We start from the raw sequence: 23,852 nt of genomic DNA, 5'->3' as shown, positions 1-23,852 counted from the left end.
TCTCCTGGGGAAGAGGAATACAACCACATCTCTTTAGTGCTGAATTGGATTTAGGTTGACATGCTTGTCAGAGAAAAACTTAAGACAGCCTTTCATGTCACTTTTTACTAGATATGGCTTGAATGTAAGCCCTCAGTATTCCAACACACAGATAGTCAAACTGGACTTTGATGAGTCTGTGCATCACTGAGAGGAAGCAGATTCTTTCCAATAATTTGCAGGTAACCCTGCGAGTCAACAGGATCATGAAAGGATGACTTTTTTCCTCTGTTACCCATGGATTTTGGCAAATCCACTGGTATCTACCTTGTTTACAATCTAGTTAACACCAATACAGACTGGTGCCCGGATCGTCCCTGTCTCAGTGACTCAATTTCATACCAGAAATCACATTTACAGAGTTGACAAAACCCACGAGAATCTCCATCGGGTATTTAATCGTTAATTTCTGGAGGGTTCAAAACAATTTGGGAGGGCTGATAACACTTTTTATGATTGCCAAAGGCTTGGCCAAATAATGCACTGCCATAGTTAACCCTTGCAACAAGAAACAAGTCAATACTTACTTAGTAGGTTACTAGAATGTTACCCAAATAAACATGGGAAAGAAAGCAGACAGGTTTTTAAAAAATGAAGTGTTTTAATTGTATATTATGACTTCAGGGCTAAAGTAACATTTAAATATAAAAGGATATAACCACTCAGTTTGAGACAATTTTTAAGCCTGAGTATGGAAGAGTATGACTCATACTCTAATTATAAAATACAGGTAGACATATATTTGCAGTAAATATCACAACAACATGATCTCAAGTAAGCAGTTGAGAAATTAATTGTAAAGGGTAAGTAGCCTGACCTTAGCCAAGATCCTATGGAATGCTAACCAGCAGGAACCAATTTAAGAAATAAGGTGGGCAGTTGCTTTGGTATAGCCAACCAGGAACCATTTTCCCTTCTACAAAACATATATGATGGAGAGAAACAACAATGCTTAGCTTTTTTTTACATCCCACTTCATGTTTTTATTTCTTTCAAATTAAAATTGCATTCTGGAACAGTGATTGGAACAGCAGTTGTATAAGCCTTGGGTAATTAACTGACAGAATTCTACCACCTTGGCTACAAAACTCTTTGGGACTTTAACTAAACAGTGGAAATAAGGGCAATTAAGTACTTAGGCCTTTTAATCCAATAAATCTGCAACTTGCATTCCTAAGAAAATTATAATGCATTACAAATCTGTATAACAGAACTAAATCATACCAACATGAAAATGTCAGTGTTCTTTAAATGTAGCAGCCAGAAAACAAAATCACTAGCCACCCATAATCACTTCAAAAGCCAAAATTGTGAAGACAAATATTGTAACAAATAATGAGCCAACAAATAGAGACTTGTGTTAAATTAGCATATTTGATTCTCCAAATTAAAAATGTATCAGACTTGATGGTCGCCACCCACTTACCAGGTTAGAGGGTTCATTTGGTCCTTTCATAAGAATCAGATGCAAACATTTAAAAGGCTATACACCAGTAACCTGAGGATACTATTTCAATCAAATTCAGTCAAATTCACCTGGTTGACAACACTTCATGATTAAGGCCAATTATCCAACAATGCAAACATTTTATTTATACATAAGCAGTCATAATGTTGTGTTCATGCCCAATATTCCAATATGCCACAGACCATAGTTTCCCTAAAGTTGTAACTGAGAAAAGTATTCTTATGGTTGGACCACAACATATGAATTAACTCAAATTATACTGGAACAGTTTATAACCAAAAGCAACATTTTACTCTCCATACTGCAACCACAACTTTGTAATTTCTGAAAAGAATTGGATCATCATATCCCCTGTAAAGTTTAAGCACAGGCATTTAAACAATGAAAAAGTTGTGTATGTAACATTTTAGTCTTTAGGTGGGATTTTTCAGCTGCACTCGAGACTGGAAACCACCCCCCACCCCGGTCAACAGACTTTTGTATGGTCAGTGTCCCACCCACTATGACTCCCGTGGTGGGCAGGACAAGAAAATTTCGTCCCTTGTCTTTCAAGTAGTGTGTTGGCATGATGAAAACTATGGAACTTCTGTTTGCAACATTTTAGTGAACTCTAGGAAAAACATCCCAGTCTAATCATATCAGAACAATGGCAAGTAGACAATAAAAACAAATTAAAACAGACCTTCAATTGACAAAGTATGGGGCAGAGGGAAGGAGGAGAATAGAGCATTTAAAATACAAGACAGAAAATAAGTATCAGTTTCATTTTGGAACCCTTATTTTCCAAAAATGTAACTGGAACACAATTTTTTAAAAAAAATCCCCCATTTGTGTCATTCCCTATTGAACATCCTAAGCCAAATGAGGCAAGGGAGAATGATCCTGTGGTGGCTCCTCAAAAATAATGAACAGGAAAAAAGGTAAAATGATTTCATTTTACAACATAGAAGAGCATTGTTTAAAACAATTGGGACTGAGCTCTGTTCATGTATGAACTAACTGAATAAATGACTTTTCTGAAAGCTTTATTTTGTTGACCCAGCTTTCTTGGTACTCTGATTGTTTTTCGTTTAAGTTCAGAGAACACTTAAGAAAATGAGATTCGTAGAACATGGCTGAACACTAATCTAGACCAAAGTGCATCTCGAGAGCAGGGTGATATGAAGTAGTTAATATCCATAATTCTCCAAGCAGCAAGTTGTTTCAATTTCAGTTATACTAATCAGGGAGATGATTCTCAAATGGAATGATGGAGGGCAACATCCCTCTACATCACAACTTATAAGTGCCTGGATATAGTCTTTACAACAGACCAGGGAGTAACTCACTCGTCTGGTGCCTTGCCCAGAGAGGATCAAAGTTGAAAACAAACAAGTAAATGTGGGAACTGCATTAGATTAAACAACTTATTAATGTATTTGTAGCAGATTTTCCCATCATGACTGAAAATTTACAAATGGAGAAATCAATACTTGAATGAAAGGCATACCACACTATAGGATAAGACACTTACACGGAGACATCTATGACACCAAACTACTTCTCCACATGCTGCATATTAATAGTGTCTTCTGTCTATCTAGTTGATTTTCAAATAGGATTAAAGCTAAACATTCCTCTAATTTAAGAGTCTGTTGTGAACACATTACAGAAGGCCAAGATGTTGCATGTCACAACAATCAATAAAGAATGATACTATTGCAGTTAGCCAGCAACTTCAAATATGGAACAATTTAATGTTATATTCTGTACAATGAGAAAAAGCAAGCTTATATATAGCTGGTAGTTTAGATGCGTCTGTATTCAAAGTGCAGATCTCTGTATCAGCCTCTGCCTACAATGAAAGATGAGTAAGTTGTGGTTTTACCAAGCAAAAGAGACAATAATTTAAAAATCTATACTCATCATAGTAGATCTATAATTTCAATATGCAGACGGACCTGGTGATAGATGTGAGGAGGGATGTGAATCAGCCACACAAATAATATCGATCTCTCCCATTTATTCAGCACACATTTCTGTGTGACAGTTTGCCATATATGCATAACGGAAGCACTGTGTGAGCTGTGGCGATTATCTTTTGTATCCCAGAATAAAACCATCTTAGTGGTAAAACGAGCAAAATGAAACAATTGAACAGTCGGATGTACCAACATTAACGGTGCAAGTCCAGTATTTCTGCATCTTCTGATCACAATAAAGCATGTATGAAACTTTACAAACAAAAACTGAATTATTTTGTTGTTTGAGGTAGCTGTACATCAAGATGCACCCAACCACATCAGTAAGTTACAGATTTACTGATCTTTGAATGCCCAAACTACGTGCAGCAGCAAATAAATGAAATACACAACATAAAACAGAAACCCAAGAGAAATTTTCAAAAGAGATAATACACCACTGGTTATATTCAAATAATTATAAAACAGATATCACTTTTACAAAAGAATTGAAAAATTGTGAATTCTGATTTAACTTTACAGGATTTTTTTCAGGATAGGGAAGGGGGAAAGCATGGAATTTTTTCAAGGTTTTTTTTAAGAAAGGTTCACAGCTAAAAGCCTAATTTTACACACAGTGCATTATTTAACCTCAAAAAAGCAGTATGGAAATGACAACAATGCTCAGTGTGAGCAAATTGACCTTTGCCCATTTTACAGTACCCAAGTTGTAAAAATCATGAAATACTTATCAAATTATAAAGGGAAAATCAGTTTCCATCAATATTTATTCAACAGGAATTCTCTAGTATAGATTTCTTTTTACTAAAACTACACAGACAAGAACCACAGATGTTTAAAGTTGTAGCCCTCCATTAGCAAATTTTGACAAGTTCCAGTAGACACAGTGAATCATTGAATAAAATCATACAATCCCTAGAGTGCAGAAGGAGGCCATTCTGCCCATCGAGTGCACCAACAACAAACCTACATAGGCCCTATCGCCATGACCCCAAATATGTACCTGCCAATCCCTCTAACCTATGCATCCTGGGGCACTAAGGGGCAACATAATATGGCCAATGCACCTAACCCACACCTTTGGAGTGTGGGAAGAAACCAGAGCACCTGTCAGAAACCCACACAGCCATGGGGAGAATGTGCAACCTTCTTACAGACAGTGGCCCAAGCTGGTAAAGTGAGGTTACTTTTGTAAAGTGTGGTTACTTTTCCAGGAAAAATGGCACTTCATCTTGAAACTAAAAGAAATTTTGCTGAAACATCCACAGTGGCACAAATATCTTTCCACCTGCACAATGTCAGGAAGAAGAACAAATATGCAGGAACAGTCTACCCAATTCTCTGGAGTCTTAACTGATTGCTCACTTTGTACTACCAATTACAGTTAAGAGAAAGGATTAAACTTATTTTCACCCAAATACAATTTTATTCCACCTCAAATTCAGTTATTATTATAAATCACTGACATTTTGTATGTACCAGGCAAATGCCCATTCAACCCAGGCAATGCGTTTTCTAGGTAAACTCCAAATCTGTGCTTCTTTTTCTTAAATACAAACCTGACCTGTTGTTTACTTAGACCAAGCTCCAAACAGGCCACCAACAACCAAACCAGCTCTTAGATTGAGAATCTTAGTAATTTGCATTAAATTTAATTTTGATTTGTATCATAGAAGAATCTGAACCCCTAATAGCTGGCCATAAATTGGAGGCACAGGCTTAAGCTAACAAGCAGTAAATCAAGGACAACTGCTTTTGGCTCAATTTAAAATAAAAGCAACCTCTAAATGTAATTGTGCAACATTTCATGATTTGAACAACAGTGGTTTTGTAAAACTGTTCTTAGCAGCTAAAATCCTGCCTAAATCCAATCTTGTGAAATCAGACACAAGTTCACATAGACCATACTGGTCTCAAAGCTTTGTTCAAAAATGACAAAAAACCTACATCTCATTAAGATTCAAGAAAAGTATAACAGCAATACCGAGGGACTAAAAAGATCTTGCTCAATTTCACGGCAGAATTGAAAAGATGAGAGTGAAAGAAGCCTAGAAGTGAAGTTTGCCTACTTCATTTGAAAACTACCGGAATTCTACCACCTCGCCCGCCACAGAATCGGAGCAGGTGAGGGTCTGACAACAGAAATCTCTGTTGAGCTTGGGCAAGAATTTCCGGTCTCGTCTGAGCGAGGCTGTAAAATCCCGCCCATGGCAGGGACTATGCATGTGTCTGATTCAACAGATTGATCTCCAGTAACACATTTAAAGAAGACACATTCTTCTGTACAACAAACGTTAGAAAAACACACACTGCTGAACTGGCAGGTAAGCATACTCGTGCCATGTTCAGTTATTGTGCCCTGGTTGGACCCAGTAGGTGGGATTCAAATCACCACTGCATTTGTTGCAAGGGAAACTGATTGCAGAGGCATGTCAGCACAGAATGGTGTTCTTAAAACCTCCAGCCATGTTGATGCACATTATTCTGCTTGCACTGCAGTTTTTACACTGTGCATGTCAGTTGGGAGGATGGTATTCTCAATTTCTTCAGCTTCTGTAGGTTGGAACATGGAACTGAATTGTGCTTGATATTCCTTGATCAGTTTTCTGCTTACATGAGTGTTAAGGCTCCGCACACAGTGCGCTCGGACAATCCCCGATTGCCCAGCTGAGAGGATCCATCCGTGGGCATCAAGGTTGGGATTGAAACGAACCTGCGTAGAACAAAATTAGTGGGTGTGAAAACTGAGTAAAATGCTGAATACGATTTAATTGTGTAGTCAAGGAAGTTATCAAACCAACATGCAGTAACGGCATGCAAAAGAAAGCACAAAATAGTAAACTAGTGTGAACAAAAATGCTTCATAAAGTCTAACTGAAACTGGAACTATGCACAATAAAAATGTAGTAACATTTTTCTAATACTTTAAAATGATTAACCAAGATGAAAAGAGTGCTGAAAAATGAAGTTGCAAACACGATAGTTGATAATAGGCAAAAAGAACTGGAGTCATAAATATGCAGCAAGGTAGTGGTTGATGAATATAACTGAGAGAAATATAAATCTTTTACAACATATTTCACAAAAGAGGAAAAAAAGATTTGTTTTACCATTGGGAAGGCCAACTCATTCAGTAAGTATGTGAGCTATACAGATCAGGACGTTGCCAGGGTCAATCCCCAGACTCGGGTGAGTTAGTTGATTTCAGCAAAGGTACTGACAGGGATAAACCTGGCCTTAGAACTCTACTCAGCAGGGGAAAAGAGGCCCAAGTTCCTAAAGTTAATTGCTATTCAACTATTCCTGCTGGAAATTTGTGGCCATCAGGTGAGGACAGGATTGGGTTCTGCTGTAATGTATTCCCAAGAATCACTGGCAACATTAACATAAAATAATTGCAATGCGCTAAGATACTAATGACAGTCCTTTCCCAAAGTAGCCCAGCAAGAAGTCAATATTCAGAAAGGACAGAAAGTTAAGAGAAGCAATCTTTCAAATTGAGAGTGAATATGTGAATAATTCAGAGAAAATAAAGATTAGTTAGGAAAAATATAAAAAGTGGGAATTTAATTAGTAATAAATAAATGTGTTGCAATTGAAGTTATGAGAGTTTGAGAAATTAAGGTGTGTCGGCAGGAAGGAAGTCCTGCACAGTGAAATCCATAATGAAGAAAACAACTGAAAAACAAAGAAGAGTAAAGACAATACCTACATACGGAGGGTTTCTACTAAGGTAGGTTATGCATCTGAACTGGATTGATTGTATGATTTATGCCTATTAACATAGAATCTTACAGTGCAGAAGGAAGCCATTAGGCACATCGAGTCTGCGCCAACCACAATCCCATCCAGGCCCTATCCCCATAACCCCATGCATTTATCGTAGCTAGTTCTCCTGACACTAAGGGATAATTTGGCATGGCCAATCCATCGCACATTTTTGGACATTGTATCCATTTTAATCCTGAAGAGGGTGGTTTCCATGCCAAAAGACCCATGAAGATAAGGGAGGTAGAATTTGGGGTAAACTCAGATCCAGTCCTTACAGGGTATAAAATGTCTGCCTTCAAAAAAGCATGCATTCTAGAATCCAACAAAAATAAGGAAAATACATCTTACACCTTATAACTCTCATGGACATCCTTAATCATGCTAGTTACTAGGGACTCCAGTGTGGTCAATCGCATTGCTGAAATCAGCAGAAAACAGTGCCACAGAAGATTTTGAAGGTCTCAATTACCACTGATCAGAGACGGATGGAGGTGTCCTGACAAGGGGCATCCACTCGAGAACAGGGGAAGCAGCGCCGGGTCCAGGTGCAAGCCTGGATGCAGCCCACCTTGGGGATGGTGGGCTAAAGAAAGCTGCTGGAAAAACACAAAGCTCAAACCCAAGATCCCAGATTTCCAAAATGCAGTTTATGGTTTAGTTTATATATATTTTTGCATTATTTTGCTTATTTACATTGTAATTATTTGATGGCATAAAGAAATCAGAACAACTCGTATTTAAATAGCACTTTTACCTTAATAAAAACCCCCAAAGGCACTTCAAATGAGGTTTACAAAGCATGGAGTCACATAAGGTTATATTAGGGCTGATGGCCAAAAGGTTCGCCAAAGCAGCAGGTATCACTCAGCATATTAAAGACAGGAAAAAAGTTAATGAAGTTCACGATCGGTTGCTTTTCCCACAGACCAATACCGATTCATAATTGTGGAGATGCTGGTGTTGGACTGAGATGGACTAGAGGTCACACGACACCAGCCCGACACTCTTGATGACCTGTCAGTGCTGGGCTATTGTCACTCCATCTATATATTCTGTGCCTGTGCACCTCGTTCCACTTCACCTGACAAAGGAACAGCGCTCCAAAAGTTTGTGATTTCAAATAAACCTGTTGGACTATAACCTGGTGACTTCTCATCTGATTTACAACTGGATAGCAAGTTACTTGTTTGAATCAAATTAGTATGATGAATATTAGGAAATTTGACACCTTGAAATCTAATTAGGCTTGGGGAGCTTTTCATATCTTCAATCTTCCTTTATCATTCCACCATTTCTAAGGGATTTGTGTGCAGCTTCCTTCATTGAAGACTTTGGATGGTCTGTGTTGTACATAAATTTGTCACCATCTCAAACTGGCTTTGTAATCTCTGTTGCATGCTAAATTAACTGTAATCTAATATAAATTTTATTGAAATCGGCACAAGCACAGCAATTTTCTGGATTCGAACCACACAACGTGCCTGCCTTCCTTAGGAATGAGAGAGTCACCAAAACCTTATTACTGTTTGCACAGTATATAGTCTGGCTAACATAGTACACTCTGACAAAAAAAATCAATGCATCAAGCACTTGAATACAATTTAAATTGACTGAATAAGGGCTTGGGTCTTCTGGGCAGCAGGGGTGCTGGACACATGGCTGTTGCCTGCTAAGATTTTACTGACCCAAGTGAAATGGATAGAGGGGAGTTCCATCTTAGCCCAGCAGTAGGGTCAAGGGAGGACAGGAAAGACCACCTTTTTTATATTATGAACTGCTATACTCAGATAAGTTTTTAAGGGTCTAGATTTTCAATGAACGGGTACGCATTAGTGAATGAAGATGTGAACGGGCAAGGGAAAGGGGAGGTGTGAGAGGGAAGGGGAGAGCACGTGCGTGAGGGAAGGGAAGGGGAGGGGAGGTGTGCGAGGGAAGAGGAGATGGTAAGTGAAGGAGAGAGTGGGCGAGGGGAGGAGAGATGGGTGAGGGAAGGCGGTGGTATGTGAGGGAAGAGGGATGGGCGAGAGGAGGCAGAGTGAGTGAATGAAGGGGGGTTGGGCGAGGGGCAGGCGATGGGTGAGGGAAGGGAGTGGTGCATGTGGGAAGGGGTGTGGGCTGGGAGGGGAGGCGGCTGGTTGGGTGGATGATGGGATAGTCAGGGGGATGATGAGGTAGTCAGATGTTCAGAGGGGGAAGACATGATGGGGTGGGGGGGGGTCTACTGAGGGGGTGCTGGGTTTAATTACTGAATTACCACTTGCTACATCAGGTTTTAAACGGTGTGTAGCCACACAGACACAGAGAGAATGTGCAAACTCCACACAGTTGTCTTTGTAAGATTGCACCTGGAATTGTGTATGCTAAGTTAAACTTTATAAACGTGATCAGCAATTTCTAAAAATGCACTGTGAATCTTTTACACAACATGTAAGGTATCAATCATCCGGCGGAATGGGTATCAAAAAAAATTTGGAAAAAACAGGCTTTATGAATTCTTCACCAGCGTAGTTCACACCTAATAATATCTATTATTCAATTATATGTCTGCATAATCATCGAGATGGTTGGAAGAAAAGGACTAGTTATAAAGATTATATAGATTGAGCTAGTCAACTGTGATCAACCTCAGAATCATCAATACTTTATGCTAAAAGAATCAACCTTCATTGAACCTTGGAATGCTGCCGGGATAGTTTCCTTGAACAGGGTGTGTTGGAGCCAACGAGGGAGCGAGCTATCTTGGATCTGGTGTTATGTAATGAGGCAGGTAGAATTAGGGACCTTGTGGTGAAGGATCCTCTTGGGAAGAGTGATCATTGTATGGTGGTGTTTCTGATCCAGATGGAGGAGGAGAAAGTGGGTTCCCGGACCTGTATCCTTTGTTTGAACAGAGGGGAGTACGATAGGATGAGAGAGGAATTGGCGAATGTTGATTGGGGGAGCGCATTGGAAGGTAGGTCTGCTGAGGAACAGTGGAGGATCTTTAAGGAGATCTTTCTTGGTGCTCAGCAGAAATTTATTCCGATGGTTAAAAAGGATCGTAGGAGGAGAGATAATCAGCTGTGGATAACGAAGGAGGTAAAGGAGAGTATTAAATTAAAAGCGGATGCGTTTAGAGTAGCTAAGAGTAGTGGGCGAGAAGAGGATTGGGAGAGGTTTAAATATCAACAAAGAATGACAAAGAAGTTGATGAAGAAGGGTAGGATAAACTATGAAGCTGGGCTAGCGCTAAATATAAAAAAGGATAGTAAGAGTTTTTATAAATATATAAAAAGGAAGAGGCTGATTAGGGTGAACGTTGGACCCTTAGAGGATGAGAGGGGGGACTTAGTGGTAGGGGATGGGGAAATGGCTGAGGCCTTGAATAACTTTTTTGTTTCGGTCTTCACGGAGGAGGACGTGAATAGTTTGCCGGGTGTTAGCGATGGAAAGATGGTAGGAGTGGAGGACCTGAATGACATTATTGTTACTAGAGAGGCAGTGCTCGACAGGCTGGAGGGACTGATTGTGGACAAGTCCCCAGGACCTGATGGAATGCATCCAAGGGTTCTGAAAGAAATGGCGGAGGTGATAGTGGATGCCTTGATGATTATTTTCCAAACCTCGCTGAATTCTGGGGAAGTGCCGGAAGATTGGAAAACAGCTAATGTTACGCCGTTGTTTAAGAAGGGTGGCAGGCAAAAGGCAGGGAATTATAGGCCGGTTAGGTTAACGTCTGTTGTACGTAAAATGTTAGAATCCGTGATCAAGGAGAAAATAGCGAGGCATCTTGAGCAGAGTTGTTTGATAGAGCAGACGCAGCACGGTTTCGTTAAGGGGAAGTCGTGTCTGACGAATTTATTGGAGTTCTATGAGGATGTGTCTAGGGCGGTAGATAGAGGAGAGCCTGTAGATGTGGTGTTTCTTGATTTTCAGAAGGCGTTTGATAAGGTGCCGCACAAGAGGTTATTACAGAAGGTCAGGGGGCATGGAGTTGGGGGTAGGGTGTTAGCGTGGATAGGGGATTGGCTGTCAAATAGGAGGCAGAGAGTGGGGGTCAATGGGTGCTATTCGGATTGGCGGTTGGTGACTAGTGGAGTGCCCCAGGGGTCGGTGCTGGGGCCTCAGCTATTTACCATTTATATAGATGATCTGGAGGAGGGAACCGAGTGTATGGTGTCGAAATTTGCTGATGACACCAAGATTGGTGGAACGGCAAATTGTGCGGAGGGTGTGGAAAGTCTGCAGAAGGATCTAGATAGGCTGGGCGAATGGGCCAGGAACTGGCAAATGGAATTTAATGTTAGCAAATGTGAAGTTGTCCACTTTGGTAGGAATAATGGTAGGACGGACTATTATTTACATGGCGAAAAACTGCAGCATGCAACAGTGCAGAGGGACCTTGGGGTCCTTGTGCATGAGTCGCAAAAACCCAGCCTGCAGGTGCAGCAGGTGGTCAGGAAGGCGAATGGGATGCTGGCCTTCATAGCGTCGGGGATTGAATATAAAAGTAGGGAGGTCTTGCTGCAACTGTACAGGGCACTGGTGAGGCCGCAGCTGGAGTACTGTGTGCAGTTTCGGTCGCCGCACTTACCCAAGGATATTTTGGCCTTGGAGGGAGTGCAGAGGAGGTTTACTAGGCTGATACTGGAGTTGAGGGGGTTGAACTATGAGGAGAAGCTGAATAAACTAGGCTTGTACTTGTTAGAGTTTAGAAGAATGAGGGGAGATCTCATTGAGACATACAAGGTGATGAATGGGATGGATAGGATAGAGGTGGAGAGGCTCTTCCCGCTCAGAAAGGACAGTAGGACTAGAGGGCACAGCCTCAAGATAAAGGGGGGGTGGTTTAGAACGGAGTTGAGGAGGAACTTCTTCACTCAAAGGGTGGTGAATCTCTGGAATTCTCTGCCCGTTGAAGTGGTGGAGGCTGCCTCGCTAAATATATTTAAGACGCGGGTTGATAGGTTTTTGATAGGCAAGGGGATTAAGGGTTATGGGGAGAGGGCGGGAAAGTGGAACTGAGCCACGACAGATCAGCCATGATCTTACTGAATGGCGGGGCAGGCTCGAAGGGCTAGATGGCCTACTCCTGCTCCTAGTTCTTATTTGCACCTTATTTACAGAGAGGGTTACAGATCATACTTGTATCATTAGGTTACAGCATCAACATTTGGTGTTAGTTGTGCACTTTCCCAGCAAAACCACAGGGTGCAGTTAAAATGTTTGAGAGAGACACGTAGCAAAGACATAAACAATGATAAACAGCAGGGAATTTGATGATGTGGGAACGTAAAGGAGGTGTAGTATGAGAATATTAGCAAAATAACCCAAATATAATTATTTAATCTGAAAGCCTATGAATTAGTTTATATTTTCTATTTTTAAATGAGTACAATATATTGAACAATAATTGGCATTAACCAAAATACACTGTAGGAGTTACCAGATGCAAAGCAATGCCTTCAGAGATATCACTGCGGGGCGCACGGTGGCACAGCAGTTAGCACTGATGCCTCACAGCGCCAGGAAACCAGGTTCGATTCCCGGCTTGGGTTACTGTCCAAATGGAGTTTGAACATTCTCCCCGTGTCTGCGTGGATTTCCTCTGGGTGCTCTGGTTCCCTCTTACAGTCTGGAAGACTTGCTGCTTCGGTGCATCGGCCACGCTAAATTCTCCCTCAGTGTACCTGAACAGGTGTCTGAGTGTGGTGACTAGGGATTTTCACAATAATTTAGTTACAGTGCTGATGTCAGATGACTTGTGATACTAATAAATAAACTTTAAAACACCTGGAATGAGGATGATTGAGGTCTGTCACTGAAATTAATAAGCAATTCAACATTTTTATGATAAACCTGTAAGATTCCTTACTGTAATCACATTGTGATTGTTAGATCCTAACCCTGTACAAATCCTCTCCTACATGGGACATTCTTTATTGAAAACAAGATTCCAGTAATATTTCAACTCCTGCCTTTTGGGAGGGGAGTGGGTTGGAACCGATCTTTGAAATAAATTGCAAATTTACATTTAGCTGTTTCATAAAGGATAACGAACTGAGTGGAGTGTGCCGTTATACCGATGTCACTTGAGTGGTTTATGTATTATTCTTCAAGTACATACCAATGTGTGCAGATACTGCATTTAGATTGAAACCACATTTTATTCAGGATTTGTCAATTATACATGTTCTTGCTGTTAGCAAGTATTGTGGTGGACAGGGTTGAATGACAGAGACTGGTGACTAAGAGAGGGACCAGGATATTTAGTTCATGCATTACATCTTGTGGGACTTATTCAATTTGCAGCTTTTTGTGAACTACTGAAATCTGCTCATTAGTCTGACCATTCAAATCTGTGACTCAGTCAATAGGCTTCAAAAAATTATTTCTGCCAGCTTACTTCTGTACATGGTGAAAAGGAAAATAATTGCTATATTTAGAATATTACAACCATCATAACTTGGCACAGCAATTGCAAGCTAGTTTAACTACATAAGGAGCTAACAACGTTTAACTATTGTTTACATATAGATACATATATGTATTTTACACATATAGAATAACTGCTTCTACATGCATGCTCTTACTTTTTATATGCGTAGAAATCTAGCATAATATTACTCTGTAGTCAATCAAAAATGAAAAGCATTTGGTGCAAACAGAGCATTAAAAGCTAGCAGCTGTATTAAACTGAAGGGGGTGGTGGTTGTTCCCTGGCAAACAAGGCTGTGTCATCACACTGATGCTCTTCTCAATCTTCCTTGCAGTAATGCTCCATCTCACCCTCAGCAAGCTCCCTGCTAGAATGGATCTAAACTACAGAGCAAACAGGAATCTGTTCAACTTCTGCTGTCTGCAGGCCTGAACTAAAGTCGCATCATCCTGTCTCACTGAACTACAGTATGCAGATGATGCATGCATCTGTGCAAGCTCCAAGCCATTGATAATACATTCACTGGAGCTTGTGAGAACGGGCCTCATACTAAACACCTCATAAGACAGAGATCCTCTACCAACCTGCCTCCACCACAAAGCACTGCCCTCCTGTTATCAAAGTCCATAATGAGGCCTTGGACAATATGGACCACTTTCCATACCTTGGGAGCCTCTGGTCAACAAAGGCAGACATCAATGATGAGGTTCAACACTGTATTCAGTGTGCCAGCACAACCTCCAGTTTGCCTGAGGCAGTGTGTGTCTGAAGACTAAGACCTCAAATCCAGCACAAAGCTCGTGGTCTAAGATGCACCAACATCGATGTTCTCACTCAGGCCAAGTCCAGCATTAAAGCATTGACCACACTCAATCAGCTCTGCGGGGCCACACCATCTGCATGTCTGATACAAAACTCCCTAAACAAATTCTACTTGACACGGCAAGCGAGGCCCAGGAGAGCAGAGGAAATGCTTCAAGGACACTCTCAAAGCCTACTTGAGAAAATGCAGCACTCCCATTGAATCTGGAAATCCTTGGCCCGAGAGGAGCAAAGTCATCTGGAAAGGAGCTGAACACCTCGACTTCCATTGCCAAGAGGAAGCTGAAGCCAAGCGTCAACATATCTGCCTTAAACGTTCCCTTTGGAAATTCATTCCATTCTTTAACAATTCTTTGAGTTAATAAGTATTCCTAACTACACTCCTTTACCAAAATTCAGAAGCTCACACCCAGTGGAAAAATACTGTTCACCCCATCAAAACCCTTCACAATTAAAACAAAAGCTTTCATTACATCGTACACCCGTCTTCTCTGTTCTAATGAGAATAGTCCTAGCACCCCATCTCTCTTCATAACTACAGATTTTCATCCTAGCAAACCTAAGCTATATGTACTCGATGCAATTGATTGTTATAATGTGGCACTCAAAATGTATGCGCAGAATTTTATGGCCCAACTATTATTTCGCACAGATTTTTCATAACCTCTTGTACTGACCCCATTTATAAAACACAACATGGTTTTTTTTCCTATCTTGTGAATGGCATTTCTAGCATCACATCTAAGAAGCTTGTCAGCATCAATGCCCGCAGCATGTAAGTTGTAGCTGAAAGACCGTCTTCCTCCTTCTTGGTGTTCCCATCAAAAACACACAGTAAGCTGGTTCATATCAAGCAATATGAGATATGAACTGCAATCAACAGACTCTGCTGGAGACACTACAAAATCACAAGATAATGGAGTTTGATTCTCTAGTGCTTGTTGGGAACCAGTTTCAGCATAAATAGAGTTGTGGTGAAGATGCGGAGAAGAATTTACTTGAGCATCTTGTCCAAAATACAGATCTATCCCACATTTCTATTTCAATTCCTCTTTTTTTTTGACATGGAGCATGTTTTAGATAACTTAACATTCTGGATGAGTGTCTGTGGCTACGATTATGAATAAGCATTGTAATCTATCACAGATATTGATCCCCACTATGCACAATGCAGCAGTGATGCACAAATTACCTTGTATACAGATTCTAGTGGCATTCGGTCAGGATACGTTTTTGCTTTGTCTATTGTTTGCATTCTCTTAAAAGGCTCTCTGGAAAATAGGTTCTTGAAACTCTTCTATAAAATAAAAAAAGCATTGTAAGTTAGAATGGAACAGTTTTCTGCACATGAAGTACATATAATCACTACATTGTGCCAACATTAGACATTTATGTATTAAGTGATGAAACAGTTTGATTCTAGTGAACAGTTGCAGCATCACATACTGTATAAAAATAATGGAGGGAATTTTAAGTCCCCTAAAGAGATCTGTTGGGTCAGGTGGAATGTATAAAATCTGAATCCTGACCCCAAACCTCCCAGCTTTGGTCTTTAGGAGTGGTGGGAAGTCAAGCAACTGCTCCCAGTAGCCACTTCCAGTAGGTGGGTTGGCAATTTAAATATTATAATGAGGCCACATGTCTCACAATGAACCACCATTTTAAGTTTAACTTTGATTGATTTTTTTGGGCCTGAGGAAACCCAGCAGCTAAAGAGAGGCACAAGCTCTCAGATCCAGGAGGTTCGCCCTCACAGTTATACTCTGAATCCAGTTTACCTGCTTCACCAAACCCCTTTGCAATAGGATATCCCCCAACTCCACGGGATCTTGAATCTGCCAATGAGCAGAGTCACCACTTGTGCCTTTCCATTTTACAAAATTTTAATCTTCCCAATGGTAATCATGAAAAGTCCAACAATCTCAGTAGCTTTAAATCTATGACTGGAGTATAAAAATCTTACTTTCAAAGGCATGGGACAGGTAAATGTTGTGAAATTATTTTTCTCCAAAAAAAGTATAAGTTGATTTATTGCCCTTAAAAAATTCCTGCTGTTTTAATTACAGGTGGCATTTTCACCAATGTGACCTTGTATCATGCCACTGTAAAAGGTGAAACTCTAATATGAAAGAAAGCTCTAAATGTAGCAACTCAGCTTAGATTATTACACACAGGTTCTATCATAAGAACATAAGAAATAGGAGCAGGAGTAGGCCATCTAGCCCTTTGAGCCTGCCCCGCCATTCAATAAGATCATGGCTGATCTGTCGTGGCTCAGTTCCACATTCCTGCCCTCTCCCCATAAACCTTAATACCCTCTCTTATCAAAAACCCATCAACCCGCGTCTTAAAAATATTTAGCGAGGTAGCCTCCACCACTTCAACGGGCAGAGAATTCCAGAGATCATTAACAACAAAGGTTAATTTTGACAACTACAAAACATTCAATCAATAACCTTTTGGGCACAATATCATCTTAAACAACCATGGAATCAAATTTCAACAGAATATGTTAGAAATATTCAGCAGCACCTGTGAAAAGAGAAACAGTTAACATTTCAGGTTGATGACCTTGTATCAGAATGGATGCTGCAAGACCTGCTGAGTATTTCTAGCACTTTCTGTTTTGCTTCTGTTTTCTAGCACCTGCAATGTTGCGCTTTTGAATTTATTCAAGTTTTACCTACTGGCACTGCAAAATAATTTGTCGACTGTAAAATGCTTTGCAACATCTTGGGACATTGAAGACAGTATGTAAATGCAAGTTCTTTATTCAGGCGTATTGAGTTTTGTCTTGTTAAAGTGACTCCAGCAGTAAAGCTGAGAAAGCATGAGAGATAGACAGGCACACATACTCATTAACACACATTTTCATCTCAGCCCCAGGACATCATTGCAGGAGGCCCTCAGGGTAGTGTCTTAGGTCCAATCATTTTCATTTGCTTCATCAATGTCTGTCTCTCCTTCATAAGTTCAGAAGTGAAAATGTTTGCTGATGGCTGCAGTGTTCAGCATCATTCGCAATTCCTCAGACACTGAAGTTCTCTCATTGCATTGCCAGAACACAAAGAATCATGCAGACTGAAAACACTCGCTCTGTTCTCTCTTCATGGATGCTGTCAAACCTGCTGAGATTTGCCAGCATTTTCCACTTCAGATTCCAGTATTCGCAGTAATTTATTTTTATTTCATTGCTTTAATACCGGTGGCTGTGCTTTCAAATGCCTTAGCCTTAAATTCTGAAATTATCTACCAAAGCCTCTCAGGCTATCTCCTCTTGTAAGATGTTCTTTGAAAAGTACTAACTTTATCAAGTTTTTGATCACTTGGCCTAATATTTTTCTGTGGCTCAGTGTATTCCTATTTCTGTTCCTAAGTTCCTTGGGACATTTTATTTTCTTAAACACATCATATAAATGTTACTGTTATATACACACAAACATATACGCACACACAAATATACACATGTATCAATATTATATATGCGTCAGTATGCATACATACAGACACAAATACATGATATGTACGTCACTGATATAAAGTTTTACCTCTCCACTAATACCCTCAATTCCACTGTAGCCTTCCTATTTGACTGCATTTGAACATCAAGTTGTGGACAAACCAGAATGTTTTGTAATTAAATGTTGCAAAAATTGAAGCTACCCAGTTTAGCACCACCAGCAACTCTACTTCCTAATTCTTTGTATGGGTGTCTCTGTGATCCACTTGGTTGTTCTGTTACAGGCTTGTTATCAGTTTAAACTGTAGTATTTGATGGTTACGTTGTACACACCCACATTTGGAGCACAGCAAATCTACTTCACAGCTGCTGAGTTAATGATGCAAGACACAATTCCCCAAATTGCTTCATCATCTTTGGTGATGCAGCCAGCTATCAAATGGAAAGGCATAATAATGAACAATTTCATGTTTATTGTATCATTGTTACAAAACAGACAATCCTTCACTGGCCAACCAAATGAATTTGACATTCATTAAAATCTTATTCAGTTTTTAACCTTCAAATGCCCAACAAAATGCAGCTCAGTGAGAATTTGCTTTTGAATTATGTAGACCTTGAAATTGTCCCTGGATTTACTGCTGTGATTAAGCATCTTTAAAGTTGAAAAAAGTAACAGAATTTATTGTCTTGGTTATCTTTGTGATGCACTTCAATGAGCAGCTTTGATCATTCTAAGGATGTGCAGTGCTTCTAAAAAGCCAATAATTTCAACAAGGCACTTGCAATGGCCTTAATGGCTGATCTGACAGGCACTCTGTTGATTAAGTACCTCATCCTTCATTAATTTAAAAATTAATCTCTCTCAGCCTAGGGTATGCCATCTGCTGTATTCTATTCCACTCCACCAGTTTCTTGTTGATTGCAACCCACAGAATGGCAAATGCTTTTTCTTTTAGACAATGGCCCAAAGCACATCTATTACCTACAATCTGCACCTTATACCAGAACTGAGTTCTCTGTCTATCTGAATCTAACTATACATACCCATCAATAACTAAATATACTCTATGTACAATTCAGCACATATATTTATAAAATAACAGATTCTGCACATCTTAGCAAGTACCAATGATATAAAGCAAAATTAATTCTCCATAGCCTATTTGTTTACAATTAGAACACCATTTGCACATCATAGCAAAATACCTCAGGATGCTATTTCATCAGTCTGTTGCTTAGAATTGTAGTGAGCTAAGCACTCTGTGAGCCACCAATGCACAAATACCTTTCCCTTCATATCTGTCTCCAAAGTGTTTGCTCATTTGTGAACAAGACCCTTCATGTCCATGTGATCTTTGGGGATCATTGTGGTATTGAGAAACATGGCTCACAGGCAGGGGCTTCTTGCCATCTGCTGAAGACTCCCCAGACTATGTCATTTCACCATTGGCTTTACTCAAACTATTCCAGAAGGCCAGAATCCTTACCTCGAAGGCAAACCTTGACTTTTCCTACAACTTGGGTGCCTTTCTTTCTATTAAGCATAAAATTCATTTAAAAACCTTCATCAATTACCATCATTTCATCTCTCCCAAGCCCCACATCAACATTCTCAAGAAATGTTCAGCTGAATGTTATACCAATTGCTATAGTTAATTAAATATTCTCTTCATTTCAACAAATGAACTCATGCTATCATCTGTCTGTTCATTGTACCTTAAATTCCACTAATTATAGTGCCAGTTTGTACTATGACAGCAACTAAAAACTTCATAGCAGTTTCTTTAGTATTGTTAATTGCTTTGGTTACTTTCTGGAAAATTCTTGTTTATGAACCAGACATGAGTTTTTGCTAAGCATACTACCCCTATTCTTTTAACAGACGCATACACACAGCTTTATGTGGCTTTATCATTCTGCTGCAGGATAAGGAAGCTCAATTTAGCGGTTTCAGTGAAGGAAATGATAATGGAAATGGGACTGGGGCAGGAAGAAGAGGAGAAAGGCCTCAGACCAGATGGAAAGATTGTGGTGATGAGAGACAAATGCAGTGGGATTGGGGAGGGGAATGGGTGACTGACAGGAGAAGGTGGCAAAGGGTGATTAAGCAGCCTTGTGGCAACCCAACATAAAATGGGAGAAGCCACAAGAAGCAATAACAGTTACAATGATGGAGTCATTCACAGATGTTCTCTCCCAGAATTAGACCTAAACAAGCTCCAAAATTAAAAGTGACCTAAACTTTGCACGTATTGAATTTACACTGTAGTTATTAAGGCCACTATGACTTGGACTCTTCCCTCACTGTGCTAAAGCCAACAATGACCCCAGATGTACACTGGAAATATTATTTCTAAAACTCAGTAAATTGAGTAATATCTCAATGCAATCTGTCCATTTGATGACATCAAAATAACCATTACGGCGAGGCAATGATATATTCCTTTCCAATGAATTGTCATATATCAAAATTCTTCTTTGTGAACTTCCTATTATTATAATCGAGTAATACCTCAATAACAATTCCTAATATTAATTATAACAGGTAATGCAATAAAGTTCAATGAATTCGGATCAATACTTTTGCTGTAAGTGGCACTCCTATTGTTACCAATATGGACCTGTTTAGTTTTCTATAACAGCTGCGTGCTGCTTCCCTGTCATTACAAATCAATAGCAAGACCAGGCTCTAGCACCGTCCCACCATAATACACTTCACCAGTTCAAATGAATGGTTTATACTCAGGAATAACCTGGCCTCAGCATCTGCCCATTCAAAAGTCTCAGGATCCATCTCTATTCCCGTAAAAGCCCCTACGCCAAACAAAGCTGTAAATTTAAAGAAAAATATCTCAACAGCTGAAAATCTGAAATCTCAAGACCAGTCAAATGCACTCAAAATGTTCATTCTGTTTCTCTCTCCACAGGTGCAGCCAGACCTGCTGCGTTTTCCAGAATCTTCTCTTGTTATTTAAGCAGTAAATGTGTAATGTGAGTGTGTGGGTCTCATAAAGGCAAACACATTTATAGGCTGTGCAAAGACAGTACAAAGGGATTTTAGTCTCAGGTACTCTTGATTAGCCTGATCCATTTCATTATGCTCACAGAATTCTTCCCTATCTTTCCGTCCCTTCTTCAAGTTCTATTTATACTACCCATATCTTCAGCTGTCTTTTTCTCACTTGCTACCTTACATAAACCACAATCTAGCCTAATGCCATGCCACACTTTTTTCATCATGTTCCCTGGCTAGCTTCATACCCAGGTATAGCATACACTGGCTTCTCTGCCAGTTCCCACTGATGGAACTGATCATTCCAAGTCTTTCCAAGAAGCATTTTTCTTTTGCCTGCCATACACAGGATGTGTATGCAAGAAAATGAGGTGATAAATTACCAAAAGCGTTCTTCTAAAAATGAAGTCTCACCTCACTAGTTGCCCACAGCCCACCTTAACACAAGTTTTGAGGTGGATCTCGAAATGGATGGCCAGTACTCACGCCTGAAAGAGGCAAGAAACTTAGTTCAATATGATGGGGAACAGTCTAATCAGACATTGCTGGAGGCAATCCCAAAAGTGGGCCAATTTTTAAAAATATTATTCTTGGAGAAAATCAGTTCTCCTTCTGATTACATAAAAATACTCCGACCTGTTGTGAATTCCTGGGCAACCTCTCCAAGAATTGTTATCCCCAGAACTAATATCATTCACCTTGAAGAATTCCAAAGAATATTTTTAAAAGCACACTATCTAGCTAAATTCAACGGGTAATTTTTTAAAATTTCAACAGAGGTGCAAAATTGATGGAATCAGGAAGAAAAATCCAGCAGGTTGTACAAGGCGCAGCTTGGTTGATAGTGCTAGCTTCTCTCTCACAGCGTGTAATTTAACCCTGTTATATTCATTATCAGCGGTATACTCTAATCACAAGTCCCGTGTTTAGACTACATAAGCAGCTGATTCATTACAGGTGAAGCATTCCACGTGATAAGATGATTTGTACTTGTGTATTATGTTTTGTGCAGCTGAATCACTTCAACTAAAGCGGCTTGGTCAATGGGCTGCATCCAATGCACTGTGTATATAGGAATGCATTTATTTATAAAAATGTTCCATTGACTTCTGACAGTGAAATGCATTTTAGATAAAACATTATCAAACAATTAATTTAAAAAAATGTTGATTGCTGTGGTTTTAGTAGTAAAAACAAGAAACTTGTCCAAAAACCACCATCACATTAAATGGCACAGTGAAAGACATTGTGTACACAAGCACATTCAAGAGCACCTCAGTAAATACACGCATACACACACAGGCCCAAGCACTTTGCAGATTATATATACTGATTGTGAATGTTTCATAGCATTGCACTGAGACATACATGATGCAAGTCAGATACAGATCTGTGTTTACTTACCAGGTCGGTATCATCAAACATTAGGTAGTATTTCTTCACTGTGTCACTATAAGTCTTTGGTTCAGTGATAAGACTGGGATTTAAATCTTCCTTTTCCATTTCCGAAGAACTTGTTTGGAAACTGGCCTCTTTCTCTTCTTGATTTGAGCTGATAGCGGAAATGCTACTGGTAGCACTGTGACGAATGAGGTCAGCTTTATAAATAGGCTGCACAAAAATAATAGTGAATATGCAAGGGTGCAATGCACTACAAGAAGTTATGTTCAAGTTATTTCAAGTTTGCTTTTAAAAATTATTAGCCTAACTGGATGCTTTCCTCATTGATGCTTTTGATTAATTTGCATTTAGCTAGTTGGATAGTTAATTGGTAATTTAAGAAATAATTGATTATTTAAAAAATACAGAATTATACATTTGGAGATGAAACACCTGAGCTTTAATGCCCTCAACATGTGACACCTTTGAAAGGTGGAACATTGCAGGTACTTGTTAGAGACGGCCTTCAACTATACAGACTATATACACTGGCATATTTGTTGTAAAAGTAATGAATTGTTTACAATTAAATGTAACTTAAAAATTATCTTTGAATTTATTTAAATTATTTGCCTGTAACATTTCCTTTTTGGGAAGAGAGCTGTTTTTCTTTAAAAACCCACTACTGTTACCAATTTTAAAAAAAATTGTTCACAGAACATGGAGATGCTGGCTAGGCTAGCATTAATCCCCCACCCCAAATTTCCCTTGAGAAAGTGGTTGTGAGCTACCAGGTTTAACCGCTGCAGTGCATGTGGTGTAGGTTTACCATGATGTGGAGATGCTGGCGTTGGACTGGGGTTAACACAGTAAGAAGTCTGACAACACCAGGTTTAAGTCCAACCGATTTATTTGATAGAAACTCACAAGCTTTCGAGGTTTACCTCTTCATCAGGTGAATGGAGAGTTCTGGCCTCAGACAGAGCATATAAAGCACAGACAGTTTATAGATTACTGATTAGGATGCGAATCTTTACACCTAACCTGCTATTCAAGTCTTAAAGTGGCCGACAATGTGAGTGGAAGGAGCACTGATCACGGGTTAAAGAGATGTGTATTGTTTCCAGACAGTACAGTAAGTGAGGTTTTGCAAACCCAGGCAAGTCATGGGGGTTACAGATAGTGCGACATGAACCCAAGATCATGATCACTTACTGTACTGTCTGGAAACAATGCACATCTCTTTAACCTGTGATCAGTGCATGATCTTGGGTTCATGTCGCACTGTCTGTAACCCCCATGACTTGCCTGGGTTTGCAAAACCTCACTTACTGTACTGTCTAGAAACAATACACATCTCTTTAACCCGTGATCAGTGCTCCTTCCGCTCACATTGTCGGCCACTTTAAGACTTGAATAGCAGGTTAGGTGTAACGATTCGCATTCTAATCAGTAATCTGTAAACTGTCTGTGCTTTATATGCTCTGTCTGAGGCCAGAACTCTCCATTCACCTGAT

The 23,852-nt window shown here is 39.8% G+C and overlaps 1 protein-coding gene across 1 annotated transcript in view; it reads right to left on the bottom strand.

The window, feature by feature from the left end:
- Positions 1-620: 620 nt before the first annotated feature.
- Positions 621-23,852, bottom strand: part of gtf3c2 (general transcription factor IIIC, polypeptide 2, beta) — a 97,766-nt gene continuing 74,534 nt past the window's right edge. Inside the window, exons 16-18 of the mRNA XM_080192313.1 lie at positions 22,360-22,566; positions 15,672-15,776; positions 621-6,181 (exon numbers count right to left, since the gene is read on the bottom strand). Of these exons, the coding sequence (XP_080048439.1) occupies positions 5,948-6,181; positions 15,672-15,776; positions 22,360-22,566 (546 nt within the window). The 3' untranslated portion in view covers positions 621-5,947. The remainder of the gene's footprint in view (positions 6,182-15,671; positions 15,777-22,359; positions 22,567-23,852) is intronic.

The sequence above is a fragment of the Carcharhinus amblyrhynchos genome, chromosome 7 (genome assembly GCF_965287045.1).
Source record: "Carcharhinus amblyrhynchos chromosome 7, sCarAmb.v2.hapA, whole genome shotgun sequence".
Lineage (NCBI taxonomy): Eukaryota > Metazoa > Chordata > Chondrichthyes > Carcharhiniformes > Carcharhinidae > Carcharhinus > Carcharhinus amblyrhynchos.
The sequence above is the reverse complement of the archived record's forward strand: the minus strand, read 5'-3'. Positions and strand labels throughout refer to the sequence as shown.